Source organism: Kogia breviceps, chromosome 2 (assembly GCF_026419965.1).
Source record: "Kogia breviceps isolate mKogBre1 chromosome 2, mKogBre1 haplotype 1, whole genome shotgun sequence".
Taxonomy (NCBI): domain Eukaryota; kingdom Metazoa; phylum Chordata; class Mammalia; order Artiodactyla; family Physeteridae; genus Kogia; species Kogia breviceps.
The window spans coordinates 33,973,672-33,993,815 of NC_081311.1; the positions used below are offsets into that span (position 1 = coordinate 33,973,672).

General features: G+C 44.5%; 1 protein-coding gene across 2 annotated transcripts in view; it reads left to right on the forward strand.

Moving 5' to 3' along the window:
• MYOF (myoferlin) overlaps positions 1–20,144 on the forward strand; it is a 157,871-nt gene that overhangs the window by 47,469 nt on the left and 90,258 nt on the right. For both annotated transcript variants that reach the window (XM_059055428.2, XM_059055429.2), the window contains exons 6-15: positions 7,057–7,223; positions 7,869–7,997; positions 11,143–11,205; positions 11,291–11,341; positions 12,835–12,865; positions 13,338–13,453; positions 14,260–14,386; positions 16,554–16,657; positions 18,802–18,870; positions 18,964–19,007. In XM_059055428.2, the coding sequence (XP_058911411.1) occupies positions 7,057–7,223; positions 7,869–7,997; positions 11,143–11,205; positions 11,291–11,341; positions 12,835–12,865; positions 13,338–13,453; positions 14,260–14,386; positions 16,554–16,657; positions 18,802–18,870; positions 18,964–19,007 (901 nt within the window). The remainder of the gene's footprint in view (positions 1–7,056; positions 7,224–7,868; positions 7,998–11,142; positions 11,206–11,290; positions 11,342–12,834; positions 12,866–13,337; positions 13,454–14,259; positions 14,387–16,553; positions 16,658–18,801; positions 18,871–18,963; positions 19,008–20,144) is intronic.

A 20,144-nucleotide genomic window follows, 5' to 3' on the forward strand; every position in this document is an offset into this window, starting at 1 on the left:
TTTGGTGGGGTTTCTGTTAAGGTCTTTGGCCCATTTTTTTTACAGGTTGTTTGTTTTCTTATTGTTAATTTTTTTAAATATTAACTTATTTTTCGGCTGTGTTGGGTCTTGGTTGCTGCGTGCGGGCTTTATCTAGTTGTGGCGAGTGGGGACTATTCCTCATTGCGGTGTGCATGCTTCTCATTTGCGGTGGCTTCTCTTGTTGCGGAGCATGGGCTCTAGGCTCATGGGCTTCAGTAGTTGTGGTACGCAGGCTCAGTAGTTGTGACTCATGGGCTCTAGAGTGCAGGCTCGGTAGTTGTGGCACATGGGCTTAGTTGCTCTGCGGCATGTGGGATCTTCCCTGACCAGGGCTCGGACCCGTGTCCCTTGCGTTGGCAGGTGGATTCTTAACCACTGCACCACCAGGGAAGTCCCTATTGTTGAGTTTTAAGATTAAGAGTTGTTTGTATATTTTGGATAACAGTACTTTATCACATGTGTCTTTTGCAAATGTTTCCTCCACTTCTTGGCTCGTTTTCTAATACTCTTGATATTGTATTTCACAGAGCAGAAGTTTTTAATTTTAATGAAGCCCAGCTTATCAATGATTGCTTTCATGGATCAGATCTTTGGTTTGTATCTAAGAGGTTCCCTTTTAAGGAATGCTTTCCTGAAGCTCTTATTTCAAAATGACAAAGGTTGAAGAGCCTGGGGCATAGGTGGCTTAACCGAAAGTGTGTGGTGTCAGAAGGTCTGCTTTTCATTGCCTGCCTCTGAGACTTTTCCCATGACAGAGGGGTGGGCTGACTCAGACCACCGGCTTGACCTTCTGAAAACCTGTTACTTTGCCAACTTGATTTGCCAGATGTCATTTAGCTTGACTGGAGCCTACATCCCCATGGCCAGAATAAACTACTTTTAAAATCTCACATCTATATTTGAAGAACAATCTGTTAAAAGTATACATTGTTCAATGCTAGAAGTGCAAAAAAAAAAAAAAAAAAAAGAAAACCAGAAAACATTCATAGCCAGAGTTGGGCACTTCAAATTCATTTCATTCCATGCACACCAGCGTCACTTTTCTTGAAGTTAAATTCAATCTGGTTCAGAAAACATTTACTGATACCTGTCTGTAGAGCATACAGAGGTGAGAAAGGTATTGTTTGCCACCAAGAGCTTGTGTTTCAGTGGAAAGGTAGTATATAAATATGAATAACTATAGGTCAGCGCTGAATCTAATAAATTCCTCAAGGGAAGACTAAACTAATATGTGGGAAACAATTTCTTAGAAAAAGTGCTTTTTCAGCTGTGGATTTCAGCTGTGTATGCTTACCACCTAGTACAGCACTTGGAAAACCACAATGTCCGATAAATGCATGGTTGATTGAATGAATGAGTGAATGGTGGATGAGCAATAGATATAGTTTAAATTTTTGTTCAAGAGGGGCATTTTGGTGAACACTAGTGTATAGGCCAAAGTGACTGATTCATTCAGAGGAGTAATAAAAGGGAAGCATGTTCCTGAGGGCCGGGAGTGCCAGACTGAGACATTTGTCCTTGATGAACAGACCATGAGGATCCATGGGAGGTTTTCTGAACAAGGGACTGTCTTGTTCAGAACTGCCCTGGAACATGATCAGTGTGTTAGAACATCATTGCAGGCACTGTTTCCACGATTAGGTCTCTAATTGGCTTTGTCCTATTAGATTAGGTCTAACTGGCTTTGCATTAGGCCATTTTTTTCCCCCCCAGGATATTTAGGAAAGTCAAAGTGATGATAATAAACAAGTGGTTCTTAAATTTTAGAGACATAGTAAAATCATCGGGGGAAATCTTTAAATGTGCAGATTTCCAGCACCTATCTCTAGAGGGTCTAATTTAGCTGATCTGAAGGGGAACCCCCCCAATCTGTATGGTTAACAGGAACTTCCAGGAAATCCTGATGAAGGCTGATTATGGAGCTCCCTTTGAGAAGCCGTGGAGTTGAGCATTTTACCTGGTTAACATTATCTTGTTCTGATCCAGACAGAGCTCTTTGGGCAGCATTTCCTAGCTTGGCTCACAGCCTCCATCAGTCAAAGGTAGATGCTGCCAGAATTTCCCTGCCAGCCTGTGTTTGCATCACTGTTTGGTTACAGGCACTTTTATGGTACCTTTGCTTTGGTCAATGTGTTGGAACTGTTCCAGGGGATTCTCAGGGCCCGTATAGTGCCATTTACCCAAAAATCAGAGTGAAAAGTAATGAATTGCTTATGGTGGAATGCAGATATTTATTTATATAACTTCTAACATGTTAGAAACCCAGCAAAGTTATTATTCAACATTCCAGCTAAATCAGCATATTATCTCCAAGATGTTTTCATGCTTAGAAACTTAACTCTCTCGTGTTCTGCTTTGTACTTTTTAACTTACACTGATGATACCGTACCAGCCTTCTCCTGATCTTGCAATGACCTTTGGCCCAAGGTAAATTAAATTCTGCCTTAACCAGTACGACCATTTAACAAGACCTCGTCATGAGAAGCAAAATGAATATCCCAGGCAGAGATTGGCATTCTAGGACTCTGGAAAAACAGGGTTGCTGTGGGGAAATAGTAAATATTGACCCCCCAAAAAGCAAAAATATTCATAAAGAAAGGAGTCTCCATCAAGGAATGGAAGAGGATTAGGTGGGATAGTGGCCCAATGAGTGCTTAGGTGGAAAAGATGAGAGGCATGGAAGTGTTTGGATAAAGAAGCCTGCTGGCTAGGGTGGTCCTGGCCACCCTGATTGCCTATTTTCTCTCTGAAATAAGAAGGAAGGTCATTAGCTGATGGTGAGAAGGATAGAATGTTGGAAGCTTTCAAGGTGCAAAACAGGTGGGCGTTCAGAAAGGTGAAGGGATTTGACCTTGCAGGCTAATCAATGGCCATTTCAAACCAGGATTTAGGAGAACTTGGACATAGGTACTTTGGAAACATGGTAGGATAGCTGGGCAATCCTGTGAGTCCACTGAAGGTTTGAGATCATGAAACTAAAGTGACACTAGTCGGTAAGGTGTGTGTTCAAGTTCAGTTACCTTTGTGAATGAGTGTAGTAAGTGGAGAGTCAAATGAACCAGGTGAGTACGATGAAGTGAGGGAAATGGAGGGACTGAGGGGCACTTAGAGGAGCGACTGCAGTGTTAGATCCCAGAATCTAACAGGTTAGGAGAAAAGGACATGAAGGAGGGGGCAGGGGATGTGATGTGGTCCATAGATTGGGGCAGCCTGTGTGACTGCACACTGTGGACTGGAGTCATAGAAAGAACAAACTGGAAAGATACAAAAGATGGCCACTGGAGTCCTGTCTACACAGAAACTCAGAATGTGAACTTTTTGGGGAATAGGGTCTTTGCAGATGTAATCTGTTAAATGAGGTCATACTGGATTAGGGCAGGCCCTAAATCCAATGACCGGTGTCCTTAGGAGAATAGGTGAGAACCCATAGATACACAGGGGAGAAGGCCATGTGACAACAGAGGCAGAGGTTAGAGTGATGCAGCCATGAGCCAAGGAACACCAAGGATTGCCAGGAGCCACCAGCTACTAAGAGGCAAGGAAGTCTTTTTCTCTAGAGGCTTCTAAGGGAGCATGGCCCTGCCAACATCTTGATTTTGGAATTCTGGGTTTTGGAACTGTCAGAGAATAAATTTTGGTTGTCTTAAGTCACCCAGTTTGTGCTCCTTTGTTACAACAGTCCTAGGAAGCAAATACAACCAGCAACTTCCTATTCAGTCAGCAGATCCTAACTCACTGTTGCCTTCTGTGGTCATGAAACACTCATACTTTGTAGATCCTCTTGGCTGTGTTCCAGGGCATGCCTGGGTCTCAATACGGGGTGGGGCACGCCAGTTCAGTGGCTAATGTTGGGTAATGTCACAAGTTGTGCAGAAGAGTGTGTTCGGCAGTGCCCTAAGGGCCCCAGTCATTCTTTGTGGAACACTTAGGGTGTTAGCATTGTTTAATTCTGTGCAGCTTCCTGCCACATAAAGGGGTGATTTCCTGCTCAAACAGCCTTTTGCTGCTACGTAGAGATGCGGATGGTAGACATGACTTGGTGTGCTTTCCCTCTGATCCATCCCTTCAGCCCAAAGTCTGACTAGCAGAGGTTTCCAGAAGGAATTGGCTCTTTGTTACCTGCAGTCTGTTTCTGGAACATCCATCAGGAGCTTAAAGAGGATTTGTTCAGAGTCCAGCACCACAAAGGGCTATGATTTACCCCTTCTTTTGCCGTAAACAACCACCAACCCCAAGTGGAATAGTCCACAGCAGGGAGGAAATCTCACTTGGGCCCAAGGTGGTCCAAGAAAGTTCATGTTGGTTGTTGGAGGAGCCTTAAAGTCATGTGGCCCAGCCATTGTCCAGTCTGGTTTGCACAGGGGAGCCTGACTGTCCGTGTTTCCCTGAGGCTGGTGCCAGGGTTGGGAGGAGCGCCCCCTGGCATCTGGTTGCCCTCTCCCGCGAGCCCTGCGGGAGCTTTGCCAAACTGCTGGAGAACTCGAGAGGGCTCAAGCAGGGGTCAGGATGTCCCTGTTCGTTTGTTTCCTCATTCCACATTCGTCAAGCCCCTGCTATGTACTACAAGGGTGCGAGTCAGGCACAGGGCAGCTACAAAGAAGAAAAGGGCAAGCCCCCAGCTTCTGAAGAGGGGATGGTAGTGGGGAGACGCACAGGTTAATAACTGGTGCAAGACTGGTGAGGACTGGATAGAACAATGTGTGGTAGACACGAGAGGGCGGACTCAGTCTATCCGGTGGGGGTGGTGGGGACAGAGCAAGACGGTATTTCATCTGGAACTTGAGGGAGGTGAGCAGCCCGCCTGGTGGAGAAGAGGAAGGACATTCTGGGAGCTTGGATCCAGGCCCCAGGCAAACCCTTCTTTCGAAGCCTCTTAAAGAATAGGGAAGAGGAGGCCCAGGTTATCACACAGAGGTGGCTCTTCTCCACCTGTGGCTTCTGTGGGGGTTTCCTGGTGTCCTGACAAAGATGTTGAGGAACTAGGAGCACAGCATCACCTTCACCTGCAGGCTGTTTCTAGATCCAGTCTTAAAAACCAGTGAGGGGAGGATGAAGATGTGGTCTTGGTTTTAGCTCAGCTCCTAATAACCTAACAAGTTGCTTCAGCTTTCTGGACCTCAGTTTTCCTACCTATAAAATGGGGTGAGGGGCAGGTTAGGTAAGGATCTTTAAGGTCCCTTCTAGTCTAAATTCTGCGGGTCTGTGACTCCTTGAAAGACTGAAGTGTGGCTCCAGAAAATGTTGGGTCAAAGGAGCCAGAGGGCTGAGGAACCGAGCGGGAATGCACACTTGATGAATTGGAGACAAAGAGGGGGGCCTCAAAAGACCCTGAAAATATGTAGTCAGTGCCAGCAGGAGAGCTGCACAATTCAGAGAAGCATGCGTGGGCCCTAGTGTCTAATGCCATGGAAGGTGGGGCATGAAGATTCAGAAAAGGGCCCTGAGCTTAACAAGAAGAGGTTCACGGTTGACCCTTTGCAGAACAGGCGCCGGCCTTAGATGGGGCGAGAATGAATGGAGGGGTGGTGAGGAGGAAGTTTCCTCCTGGACTGAACTCTGAGGCAGCACACTGGGGGGACCTTTTACTTCCTTGTGGTTGCCCTTGTCTTACTCTAGGCCCTGTCCCCTGTGCTGTTCACTCACTGCCCCCCACCCCTGCCCCTTCACTGCTTGCTAGGAAGTGCTCCAACTAAACTGACTTCTCAGCAAAACTAAAAAAAAAGGAGAAAAAGGAAGAAAAGATTAATTTGTTGGGTTGCACTTTGTGCCAGGCACAGTATTAAAGGCTTTGCATATAGATTAATTTTATTTTTACAATAACCTATTGGTAAATACTATTATATTTCCCCCTTTTCACAAATGAGGAAACTGAAACAGAAATTAAGAGACTTACTCAGACTCACATAGCTCAAAACTGGGATTACAACCCAAACAGCATGACTCCAAAGCCCAAGCTTTAAGAGCCGTGCTACACGGCGATCTGATGGAACTAATTCATACTATGATGTGAGTGACTGGCAGATAACTCCATATTGAAATTGTCTCCCACGTGATTTTGCGTTGTAAAGGAGGAGGTTCAAGATCCAAAGGTAGGGAAGTGCGAATGCTGGTATTTTTTAGATAAGGTAGTTAGTTGGTCTTCTAGTCTCTCTTAAATTATATTGTACAGATTACCAGGAGTTCAAACTTTTTGTCTATTAAGAAAAAAATAACTGAAGTTTGTCATTGAGTTTTAAAGAGTTTGTGAATAATGAAAAGGGGAGATCTAGAAGGCAGAGTTGATTTTTGTTATTTTAGGAGAGAAAGATCTGTGTATATCTGAAGACAGAGGGGCGGTCCCTATGGGGAAGGAACCAGCAGGGAGTGGGATCTCAGGCATGGGGAAGGGGGTTCACTTGAAACACATTTTCCCCCTGAGTGTGAAGGGAATCTAGGGGACAGATGTGTATGGAAGTGACAGACCAGGAGGACGAAGGGAGAGCATGATGGCCAGCTTGGTCTGCATGGCAAGAAACCAGGGGTGAGTTTCTCATCTGCCATGAGAGTGGAGAGGGCATTTGAGAATCAGGAGGCTCAGGCAGAAAGGAGACAGTACAAAACCTCATGAGTAAAGATCTAGAGAAAAGATCTGTAGTGGGAAGGGTGGAGTTGAAGTATCCCCTGCAAGGCTTCAATTTTCCCCGGCATTTCCCCACCTGCAGGAAGGCCCCTGACCTCAGGCAGGGTTCCCAGGTCAGAACTGAGTGATTTCTGGCTGGGTCCATTTGCACCATCTCCTCGCTCTCCCCATGGCCTCTGACGTTCTCCCTGTCACCTTGAAGACAGACTGAATGAGTGCTCTGATGCACGTGAACACATTTTCCTAAAGAAGCTGTATCTGAGTCACAACTCATCCCAAGTCAGTGTCACCAAGAAGTGTCTCCTTCACCTGCTGCCTCAGGAACACAGAAAACCCTCTTGGGTCCAGGAAACCAGAGTGTTCAGATGCATGCAGGGTGAGGGCCGTCTCTGACTGATCCCTTTTTGGTGTTTTAGGAGAAGAGGAGGAGGATGGCGGTGATGAGGACGGGTTGGACAGTACGGTCAGGGTCCCAGGGCCCAGGGGACCGGGACGGATGGTGTCGGAAGCTCACCTTGCCCGGAGGCTCACAAAAGGGAAGAACAGCCGGAGGATGCTGTCCAACAAGCCACAGGACTTCCAGGTAGGAACAGCCTGAGGGGCCGTATTCCCGTTGTACCAACACTGTGTTGTCCAGCTTCTGGCAATTGTGGTGTTGCTGGAAGAGCTTCTGCCTGTGGGCAGTGGCTCAACTAATAAAAAGAGATGTCAGGGCACAAACCCAATAAGAAGAGCTCCCCATCTTTCTTCTGCAAGCAGCAGTAGATGTAGTCAATCCACATGAGGCTCTTCAGAGAAATAAAATCCCCTTCGGTGGTAGGAAAGAGCTAATCAAAGAATAGAGTCACGGGTATTGTGTTTTTCACAGCTCTGGCTACTTCCTTGGGAGACAGCCATGGAGTGAGTTGGTACCTCTCAGGGCTCAGGAAGACCAAGTAGGAGGCTGGGGTCTGAGCAGCAGCCTCCGTCGTGTCCTGTGCTTTCCTGGGCCAGCTCTGGACCATTGCAACCCCACTACTGATCTTGGGTTTTACAACCCAACCCCAGTTCCCATCACGAGAATGAGCGCAGGTGGCTGCCCCCAGTCTGCAAGCACAGGACATTGCAAAGCTGTGCTGGCCTGGTTTCAGCTGTCCTGACAGGTGAATGAGCTGAGGCCACACCTGAGGATTCTCTTACATGCCGTGCTGGGAAAGGCTCAGTGACGACTCCCCTCCTGTGCTTGCAGATCCGTGTCTGGGTGATCGAGGGCCGGCAGTTAAGTGGCAACAACATCAGGCCTGTGGTCAAAGTCCACGTCTGTGGCCAGACCCACCGAACAAGAATCAAGCGAGGGAACAATCCGTTTTTTGATGAGGTAAACGGGTGAATGCATGTCCTGCTCTGTGAGTCTGTTTTATTTATATGCACCTTCCCGGCTTCCACCCACCTCTCCCCAGTTCCCTGTGGGAGGGGAACACCTGTGCACACACAGTACAAAGTTCTGGTGTTAAACGTTCTGCGCTAAGAACCACTGGGTCTGGACGTCAAGTGGCCTGCTTTGTCACTGGTTCTCAGAGCTGCCAGTGTCTTTCTGGTGGTTTTGCAACAACTTCTGGAGGGAGACCTTTCTAATGGGTCCTCGCAACCCTTTTGATGGAGCGCACAAAGCACTTACACCTGCCTTTGCTCTTTTTAATTAGCAGATGTCTCTGAGGGGTGACTCTATGTAACTAAGTAACCCGATTTTCAAAGGTGTCAAAACCTACTTGACTATAAAAATAATATAGGTTAAAAAAAAGCAATTATGAGTAAAAAGGGTTTTTTCCCTCCATACTGAGGTTATAGCCTGTTCTGTTGACCTCTTCTGCAACACTCCTCAAAAATACTGAATACCTTGTTAGTTGTCTTCAATGCCACAGAACTCCACGTTTAGGACTCTGAAGAGAAATGATAAGTTTGGGGAATTTTTCGGAGTCCAGCCTTACTCTGCTGAGGAGAAGCATTTCTGAGGTTCCTTAGGTCTCATGCTCTGGTCTCTGAGGCCATGCCTTTGGTACCACAGTTCCTCTTAGTTCCCTACAGTTTGTAATCCCAGCCCTGGCTCTGGTGTCGGTTTTTTTCTGACCTCTATTCACAAAAGGAACCGGTTTCTTCCATGTGGTGCTCCTGTTTCTTTCCCTTTGTTCAACCTGGACCCCAGCTTTTCAAAGGCCCCATCTTATTCTCACCTCTAAGTTCTTAGATGAATTGCAGGCAACAGCAAGCAGCTAGGTAGTGTCAAAGCTAAGACAGAGGTGGGTGCATATGGAGATGGGGCACTGGAAGTGGACTTCGGGAAAGGCTGGGAGAGAGTCACGTTGGAGGACAAGGCAAGATTGCAGGGAGGATGAGATTTGGAACGGCTTGATGCCTAGAGCATAGGACCCATCCAAGTGTTTATAATGCAGGACAAATATTTATTCAACCTCATTCTGCAGGAATCTCCAGCTCAGAATTTTCCACTTTAATGAATTCTTTTGAGATTAGATCTCTTGGTAAAAGGGAAGAATCAGATAACTGATTCACAGACCAATTCATAAATCAATAAAAGGATTTTACTAAAAAATCCCTAGTTTACACACATATTCTTAACCAAGTGATTAAACTTGGTATCACCAATAATGGGACAAATGGACATGTGTGTCCTGATGTGATATAATGTAAGTAATCAGCATCATCTGTGTCATTTCTTGTCCAATGGTCAACTTGAATCTAACAATGAGGAAAAATTGACAAAAATCCAGATTGTGAGATATTCTGCAAAGCAACTGGTCTTGATAGAAATAAACAAACAACAAAAATAAGCCAGGAGTATTGTTCTAGATAAAAGGAAACTAAAAAAATACAACAACCACATACAACGTAAGACCCTTGAGTGAATCCTAGATTTATTTATTTATTTATTTATTTATTTATTTTATTCTAGATTTAAAAAAAGCTAAAAAGAACTTTTTTCAGGAAAATTGTAGAAATTTGAAAATTGACTATGTTACTATGACTATGTTAAATTTCTTGGGTGTGATAATTATATTATGGTTTTATGAAAAGATATCCTTGCTCTTAGGAGATGCATGCAAATGTATTTTTAAGGAGTGAAGTGTTATGTTATCTAGTACCTTCTTCTAGATAGTTCAGTTTAAAAAAAAAAGTGACAAAGCCAAAAGCTAGTGTCCCAAAATGATGACAATTGGTGAACATAGGTGAAAGATGGTGTTTATTTACAATTTTCATTTTTTTCTGTGAATTTGAAATATTTCTTTTTTTTTTTTTTTTTTTTTTGCGATACGCGGGCCTCTCACTGTTGTGGCCTCTCCCGTTGCGGAGTGCAGGCTCAGCGGCCATGGCTCACGGGCCCAGCCACTCTGCGGCATGTGGGATCTTCCCGGACCAGGGCACGAACCCGTGTCTCCTGCATTGGCAGGCGGATTCTCAACCACTGCGCCACCAGGGAAGCCCTGAAATATTTCTAAGTAAAATGTAGAAACAATCTCAGTTTAAGTAAATGCTCAGTCTTTCTCTCTTAGGACAAAAGTTTATCAGCACATAAACTTTGGCTTTATGGTACAACTTTTTTATACCCAATTTTCATTTCCCAGGAATCAACCTTAAACTTAACTGTAACAATGAGTTAAAATGTGGTCTCTACTGACTCTACTGAGGCCCTAACATTATCTAATGGGCAGAGTTGGCTTTAAAGGTGTTTTGTTAGAAAGAACAAAATTAGAGTCACTGGATAGAAACAATAGCGCTAAAAATGGAAGAGAATTAACCTCAACTTTCCTGACATGCAAGCCTTAGCACATGAAATACCTTAGATCTCTTTTTTTCCCTTAATTAATTAATTAACTAATTTTTGGGCTGCGTTGGGTCTTTGTTGCTGCTCAGGCTTTCTCTAGTTGCAGTGAGCGGGGGCTACTCTTCATTGCGGTGGCTTCTCTTGTTGTGGGGCACGGGCTCACGGGGCACGGACTCTAGGCACGTGGGCTTCAATAGTTGTGGCACACGGACTCAGTAGTTGTGGCTCGTGGGCTCTAGAGCACAGGCTCAGTAGTTGTGGCACTCGGGCTTAGCTGCTCCATGGCATGTGAGATCTTCCCGGACCAGGGCTCGAATCTGTGTCCCCTACATTGACAGGTGGATTCTTAACCACTGAGCCACCAGGAAGTCCCTGCCTTAGATCTTTAGTTAGCTACTAGATATCTGGTCCCAAATGAACAATTTTATTTATAGTTAAAAAAACTCTACAGTTGTTACTTAACTTTTTTTCCTTTTTCTGACATGCAGAGGTTAAGTTGAAGCTCATGACACTTAACCTGAGGGCCTTTTCCAAGGTCCTTCAGTGGGTTCCTGTGGTCACACCGAATTTGGGGTTGTGTCTTGCAGTTTTTTAGGAAGGCCCCCTCAAATTGTAGCATCAGATCCCACTAAACCTTAGACTACCCCTGCTGACATTCAAACATTTTTCTCTCTTGTTTCTACAGTTATTTTTCTACAATGTCCACCTGACTCCTTCTGAATTGATGGATGAGGTCATCAGCATTCGGGTAAGGGGGCCACGGAGTAGGAGGGTAGCGCTCACTAACTGCCAGATGAAGCCAATAATCTTTTCACTGCTCTCCTTTCTTCCAGGTTTATAATTCCCATTCTCTGCGGGCAGACTGTCTGATGGGGGAATTTAAGGTGGGTGTCAACTGTCTGTTTCATTCAACTTATATCAAAGGTGGGCACTTTCATAATGAGGAATCTGATTCCTGGCCAGGTCTCAGGATGCCCATCTTGGTGACATCTTAAGGTTATGTGTAAGGCATTGATGCTATGATTGTTGTTGAAGGCTGGACATGAATGCCCTGGGCGCTAGAAGCCAGTTGAGTGTCCTCTGACCTGGGTCTAGTCAACTTCCAAAGTACAGCACTTACCAGCGTCCTAAAGCAAGATGCCCAGAAACTGGCACACCAGGGCCCTTCACAGAGTTCCTGCTGTGGATGGAAGCCAGTGCACTGCTACAAAGGGAAGGGTGCTTGACCGTGGCAAGAAGCCCATTACCCAGCTCCACTTGCCAGTGGCCCAGAGCTCTATCTACAAAGCCAGTTACTGTAAACCTGGAGCATGAAAGGCAAGCCAAACCAGGGAAGAGAATCAAGATGCTTTTCCAAGTAACTTACACTGCAGTTAACGACAAAGACTTGGTTGGTGCCTTCTCAGCAATTCTACGTGGAATGGGCTGCTTCTTTTTTTAAAAAAATTTATTTTAATTTATTTTATTTATTTTTTTTGGCTGCATTGGGTCTTCGTGGCTGTGTGCAGGCTTTCTCTAGTTGTGGCAAGCGGGGGCTACTCTTCATTGCGGTACACGGTCTTCTTATTGCGGCGGCTTCTCTTGTTGCAGAGGACGGGCTCTAGAGCGCAGGCTCAGTAGTTGTGGCGCACAAGCTTAGTTGCTTCTCGGCATGTGGGATCTTCCTGGACCAGGGCTTGAACCTGTGTCCCCTGCATTGGCAGGTGGATTCTTAACCACTGCGCCACCAGGGAAGCCCTGGGCTGCTTCTTGAAGGAAGGAGCTCCCAGTCATTAGAAGTCCTAGAAGATGATCTGGGTCTGGCAGACCTGTGTTCATACACTGCCACCAACTAGCCACATGTCAACCTCTATGATCCTTAGTTTCTTCATCTGTAAAATGGGATCATTGTGAAGACTAGGTGAGATAGGATATATAAAGCACCTAGCACAGCACTTGGCATACTGAAGTGCCCAATCAGTGGGTATTAGTATTAGCATTAATCAGTTGGAGAAAAAGGAGGAGGAATATTGGATAGGTGACTTCCCATAGGGTGACCAAAGTCCAGGTTTGCCTGAGACTGAGAGGTTCCACAGAATGTGAGACTTTTGTGCTACTGGAAAAGTCTCAAGCAAACCAGGACACATTGGCCACCATGTCTCTTCCAGCTCTAAGACTAGCTCATTCATTCAAAAAGATGGATTGAGAGCCTTCTATGTGTCACACATCAGGCCAGGCATTGGGTATACAGAGAGGGTAAGATGGAAATGTTGGATCTCAAAGAAATTCGTCTAGTCAAAAGCCTTATTTTTAAGTGTAATAATAACAATGGTTTCTAGAAGTGACAAAACTGATTTTAAAATCTGTTTGAACTACTTTAAATTATTTTTTTTACCAGATTGACATCGGATTCATTTATGATGAACCTGGTAAGTAATGTTCTCCCCTGAACTTGAAGACTCTGAGAATCTAGAAAATTTGACGGATCAAGGAGAATCAAAAAAATGTTTTTCTTGATTGAGAAGAGGAAAGGATACTTAGTGGTAATTATGGTAGTAGCAGTTTAGCATGGTTGGCTTTTTTTTTTTTTAGTGGTAATCATCCAAATAGTAACAAATAGATAATTTCTCTCTTTTGTTGAGGGCATTTTAACTTTATCAAAATCAACGTATAAAACCAGTGAATAGAGCTTAGAGTCTTGTTTAAGTCACACCAGGGCAGGACGTGGGTGGGGAGTTAGGGCAAAGCAGAGGACATTAATATAGAATCTCAGCTGGGGAATTTGGCGTGTCATGAAGACACATTGGAGGACATGCTTGTTTATCTTACCACAGATGAAATCACAGACCTGTCAGCTTCTCTTTAGAGTATCCCTGTCCTTTTACACCTTCTTTATTTTAGGTCACGCTGTCATGAGAAAATGGCTTCTCCTCAATGACCCTGAAGATACCAGCTCGGGTGCTAAAGGCTACATGAAAGTCAGCATGCTTGTCCTGGGAACCGGAGATGAGCCTCCCGTGAGCCCCAAATTCTCTACCCTCTACATTGTTTTCACTAAAAAAGAGGACTAGGAGTTAAGCCAGTGGGCACCAGTAGTTGTGAAATGGAGCACAGCTTTCAGTCAGTAACTCCAACCCTCCAGTTCCTCCAATTTTCCGGAAGTTGTTCTTTTCTTCATGACAGAATTATTATTCCAGCTCCCTTAGGCTCCTTCCTGGTGTCTATGAGTGGGTTTTTCATTCAGTAAAGATACGTGTGTTTTTAAGACTTCCCTGCATCACTGCATCTACAGAGCATGGCTCCCTTGCACAATCAGCCATCGCTACCTAAGGGGACAGTTGTTATTCTAGAAAATTGGGCAGCAAGCCAGTGGCCAGAAAGAAATTAGAAGAACTTCAGGAGCTATCTCTCTTTCTCTACTATTTAGTGCTCAGAAGGTTACAAAAGGACACATTATTTTCTTGTAGTGTATTGATCAAAGAAACATGAGCATTGATTTTGCAGAGCAGTTTTTTTTTTTTTTTAACATCTTTATTGGAGTATAATTGTTTTACAATAGTGTGTTAGTTTTTCCTTTACAACAAACTGAATCAGTTATACATATACATATGCTCCCATATCTCTTCCCTCTTGCATCACCCTCTCTCCCACCCTCCCTATGCAGAGCAGTTTTGAGGTTGAATTGGTTCTGAACTCTTAAGCCCAAAACACAGGAAATCCTAATGAAAACAGTTCTGATTGGTTTTATTTTATAAGCACCAATTTGGCTTCTTCAAGTTCTGCTTTCCTGTGTGTATAATTTGTCCTCTTGTGTCCCCAATAGCCTGAGATACAAGATCAGGGTAATGACAGTGATGACGTGGAGAGTAACTTGTTACTCCCTGCTGGCATCACCCTCCGATGGGTGACCTTCCTGCTGAAGATCTACCGAGCGGAGGACATCCCCCAGAGTACGTATCGATTTAATCCTGCCCCAGGATTGTCGGCTATCTGCGTGATTAGATGTGTTAAAATCATACTTTGAATTGTGACTGGTGCTGCTGCTGTATGTCTTTCTTCTTCTTCTTCTTCTTTTTTAAAGAATTTTTTGAAGGAGACATTAACTGAAGCATATGCTAATTGCCTTTCTTAGCAGTAGTTTAGGATAATAACTTCCTGACTACAGTAGGCCTCCGTTCTTTTTTTAAAAAAAATTTTATATATTTTTGGCTGTGTTGGGTCTTCATTGCTGCGCGTGGGCTTTCTCTAGGTGCAGGGAGCAGGGGTTACTCTTCGTTGTGGTGTGTGGGCTTCTCATAGCGGTGGCTTCTCTTCTCACGGAGCACGGGCTCTAGGCGTGTGGGCTCAGTAGTTGCAGTGCGTGGGCTCAGTAGTTGTGACTCACGGGCTCTAGAGCGCAGGCTCAGTAGTTGTGGCGCATGGGCTTAGTTGCTCCGCAGCATGTGGGTCTTCCTGGACCTGGGATCGAACTCGTGTCCCCTGCATTAGCAGGTGGATTCTTTTTTTTTTTTTTTTTAACCTCTTTATTGGAGTATAAATGCTTTACAATGGTGTGTTAGTTTCTGCTTTATAACAAAGTGAATCAGCTATACGTATACATATGTCCCCATATCTCCTCCCTCTTGCATCTCCCTACCTATCCCACCCCTCTAAGTGGTCACAAAGCATCTGGGCAGGCGGATTCTTAACCACTGTGCCACCAGGGAAGTCCCTGTCTTTCTTTTTAAAGCCCTTCATGGAGTTATTTTCGTTCATTTTGGTCCCACTGAAAGCTACCCAAACAGGTTCATGGGGCAGCCTATTGGTCATGACCCATGGCCATTATGGAGCCACTGGCCCATTCATCTCCATCCCTTTTCTCTTCAGGGTTCCCCATCTTCCCCTTATTCTAGAGAATACCAAACAGAGTTCAGCAGTCAGCACTGCCAACTCCTTTCATCCCAAATGAAACTGAAATTTTATAAACAAATAAATGTGTTTGCTATCTGATTATTAAAAATGGCTGAGCAAAAGGTGGTTACGTGCCAATAACTAGAAGTCTGTCATTATTATATTAAGAGATTGGATGCATTTAAGAGAATTGCTTAGAGTGATTCTATTCGCAGAGTCTAGTCCAATTACTCCTTTGTCCTTGCTGAGGACCAAGCATCCTCTCTGCCTAACCTGGCCTGTCTGTTTCCTGCTGGGCCCTGGGACCCCTCTCCCAGTCCCCAGGAGGCAGCACCCACTGTACAGGCCATGGAGCGCTTCAGGTTTTGCTACTTTCCTGGGGAACCCCCCCACACCTTGTTAAACACCCTCTACTGCCTCCCCAGACCATCTTTCCCTCAGAAATATCTTAAATGAAGTGACTAAATTAAACCTCACATTATATGGACTACTTGGGCCTATTCAGCTGAACTCTGTTCACTTTTAAGTTTGTTAAAACAGAGGCCTGCTGTTTGTAGTTGATTAAACATAATATTTATGATTATGCCAAATTTCCTTGAATTTCTAAGAAAAAGTCAGATAAAGCCTACATGCTGACCTAAGGAAACTTTTCCAAATTGAAACTAGGCCTGAGTTTTTGTACTTTTTTTTTTTTTTTTTTTTTTTTTTTTTGTTTGTGGTACGCGGGCCTCTCACTGTTGTGGCCTCTCCCGTTGCGGAGCACAGGCTCCGGACGCGCAGGCTCAGCGGCCATGGCTCACGGGCCCAGCCGCTCCGCGACATGTGGGATCTTCCCGGACCGGGGCACGAACCCGTGCGCCCTGCATCAGCAGGCGGACTCTCAACCACTGCGCCACCAGGGAAGCCCTGGCCTGAGTTTTTGAATTGCCTCTTACCCCACTTGGATGGACTTTCTTTATTCTACTGTTTTCCTCAATAAATGGTTGAGTCTCAACATAATAATTTATTGATTTCTTTTTCAAGGCTCTCCTTTTGATTTTCTCTTTCTCTCAGCTAAGACAAAAAGGATTTCTGCAATCCAGTGCCTCTGGTACTTGCTACTTTTGAGAATGATTCTTGTTGCAACTGTTTTTCTGTGCAGGAGAAAATGTTTAATTTTGCTGAGTGATTTCTGTTCTTTTAAGAGAATCAAATTTAATTTCTGCTGTGTGACATGTTGCTTTCCAGTGGATGATGCCTTCTCACAGACAGTAAAGGAAATATTTGGAGGCAGTGCAGATAAGAAAAACCTAGTGGATCCTTTTGTAGAAGTTTCTTTTGCTGGAAAAAAGGTTTGTATGTGATCTAAATGCACATGCCTCTAGAAACACATTTTTAAAACGCCGTGCTTTCCTTGGAGTGATTTCTTGCTTATTCTTTGTTAAATTAGCCCCCCGATGAGCTGGGAACTGCGCAGAAACACAGATTATCTGAGTCTGAACATGCCAGACTCCTCCAGTGGAGTGGAAAGTATACAGGACTCAAAGTATTCAGTCTTTTGGAAGATTAGAATAGCGGAAGTGATTTCCCAGGTCTAAGCATTATCTTACTACTAGGTGAAGTCCCTAGCCAACAATAATGATCCCTGGTAAATGTGGTAGAGGACAGCCCCCAGTACCCAGCTGCCCACTCCTGTCATGTTCCTCACCACCCATGCTCCACTGAGCTGCAGAAGCTAGACAGTCAGGCAGGGGAACCCCATCCCAGTCCTCTGAGAAAAGCTGGGGGACTCTTGGTGTAGGAACACCTGTAACTACCACTTTTACCTACAGAGATGGTCTAAGATTGGAGAGTGGGATTCCATAGTATTTATTTATTTATTTTTTTTGTGTGTGGTGCACGGGCCTCTCACTGTTGTGGCCTCTCCCTTTGCGGAGCGTAGGCTCTGGATGCACAGGCTCAGTGGCCATGGCTCACGGTCCCAGCCGCTCCGCAGTATGTGGGATCTTCCCGGACCGGGGCACGAACCCGTGTCCCCTGCATCGGCAGGCGGATTCTCAACCACTGCGCCCCCAGGGAAGCCCTCCATAGTATTTAGAATAATGATGTACCACGGATAGTTCTGGGCATGAGAAAGTAGCATCTTCTATGTATTTGAACCATGTGAAAGTGAGATTTGGCAAACTGCACACACAGACTGGGTTATGTCCTAGGAGAGCCAGTGGGAGATGGCAGAAAAGTTCTCAGTTCTGGAGCTAAATGAGGCCAGATTTAAATTCAGACTTGACCCCTGTCCATAGGGAGTGAAGGCAAGTTTCTTAACCTCTGAGTCTCAGTTTCCTGAGCTATATGTGAGGATGCTTATAATCTCATAGGATTGTTGAAAGAGTTAATTAATTCTGGAATTAAACAGGTAAGCCTACTAAGTATCAGATGCTGTCCCACGAGCAGGGGATAAAGAAGTGAGCGAGACAGTCTTTGCGCTCATGGACCTTACTTTGTAACAGAAGGGACAACAATAAACAAGCAAATAAGAAGTTTTGTAATTTCAGTTAGTGCTAAGTACTCCGCAGAAAATAAAGCAGCGGACAAGAAGTGATGGGCGGGGTGTTGGAGGCGTATCCAGCTAGGTTATCAAGTGGGACACCTTGGAGGAAGTGACATTTGAGCAGAGGCCTGGATAATGCAGGCATATTGGGGGTGGAGGGGGGTTTCCAGGTAGAAGGAAGAGCAGATGTAAAGGCCCCAAGGAGGATACACATTTGCAGCAAAAGAATGCCAACATGACTGGAGTGGAGTGAGCAAGGGACGAAACTGAGATGAGCTCAAAGAGGTGGGGTGAGGGGGGCAGGCAGAATATGAACCAGGACTGCAAGCATACCTGGGGAGCTGATGGAAGATGTTACACAGGAGTGACGTGAAAGTGAGGAGGCAGGAGAGGAAGTGCGGATCCAGATGGGGACCAGCCGCAGGCATCTGGGGGAAGATGGGGTGACAATAGGGGTGTCAACATTTACTAATGGATTGGATGAGGCATGTGAAGGGAAGAGAGGGGTTGTGGCTGACTCTGGTTCAAGCCTAAACACCCTTGTGAACAGCAGTGGAAAGAGCAGCCAGTTTGGGGAGCAGGGAGAAGGGCTGGTGGGCAGGATCAAAAGATCTGTTAGTGTAGACAGACATGTTAGTGTAGAGATGCTTATTAGACAACGTGTAACAAGTGCTCACTAAATATTAAGTCTTGCATCATTACACTAATCCAATGTTAGTAATCTGGCAATTGAAAACTAGCTTTTTGTGCAAAGAAGCAGCAAAGATCAATGTTAAACCCGTGTCATATTTTACCAAATTTTTATCAAGAAAAATAAACTTTAACGAGGATACCAAGTCTATAACTTATAAGTAAACTGCTAGAGTCATAATCCAGTATGCATGTATTGTAAACTTTTTGAAATTAAGAAACTTGAATACCTACTGTTTTGTTTTGGTAATTGTACAGGTTTGCACAAATATAATTGAGAAAAATGCAAACCCTGAGTGGAATCAAGTCATCAGTCTTCAGATCAAGGTTTGACTTTCTTTGCTTTTAGAAAAAAGTAAGAATACTTTGTTATTGAATAAGTTGAGAAATAACCGCTTTTTTTTTTTTTCTGTTTAACAGTTTCCTTCAGTGTGTGAAAAAATAAAACTAACAATATATGACTGGTGAGTTAAAAAGGACTTGTGTCTAATTCAAAATTAAAGAATTAAATATTTGGATATTGAGAAACATTACTTCAGATGGTCTAACTCTTACTTTTCAGGACATTTGCTTTTCTTTCAGAGGGAAGGGGTACACTGCTCCTAGAACTGGGTGTTTTCTTTAAAAATAATAATAGTGGTTGTTACAGAAAAGCTTTGGATATCTTGGTTCAACTGCTCACAAACAAAAGGAAGGAAAAACGAGCTGAATATAAGACAAGAAATCGAGATAAGAAATCAAGGCTTTACATACCATTAGGCTGTCCAAAATAGACTTCAGAAATGGAGTAAACTATTTCTTGGGAAGAATCACCAAAACATTCTGAGAGCTATTCTTTGTTATTGTTAGAAAGGAAAGTAGGCAGAGCTCCCTATCTGAATGCAAAGAAAATTCATTGAAATTTTTTGATGGACTTTGTACTAGACCAGCATCCTAGCAACGATTGGCCATAATGAGGCCATTCTTGGGTATGTTCTAGTTGGATGGGGCATTCAATAGACAGCCCTTAGCTCCCTGAGAGTGGAAATGGTAAATAGCATCATCATTGGCACCGGCATCATTATCACCACTATCACCACCACCATCATCATCATCATCATCATCAGTGTTTATTATGATGTTAGCTGCTGTGTTTTGAGCACTGCTAAGTGCCAGGTGCTATGCCTCTTGCCTTCCCTATATTATCCCATTTAGTCTTTAGAGTAACCCTGTGGAATAGAGACTATGATTAGTTCATTTTACAGACAAAGACTGAGGCTCAGAGAAGTCAGGTGACTTACCCACAGTCACACAGATAATTAGAGACCCAGTTGGGTCCGCATCCTGTCTGGCCCTAGTTTTTCCTTTGGCTAAAAGTATTTGAGTTTCATGTTCGTACCCTCTTGGCACTATGGCAACAAGGCACTTTGGGAAGAGGGGAGAAGGCTTTCTTTGTTCAGTAACTACATCACAGTTCATTGAGGGTCGTGAAGGGGCCTGAGGCCAAAATGCCCCTTCTGATGAGGATGAGCTCATTTTAAGTTACTTGGGACCCCTAGTTGACACTCTGAAGGTGCTCCAGGGGCCTCAGGAACTGTCAGGAGTGTGGGCTTGGACCCTAC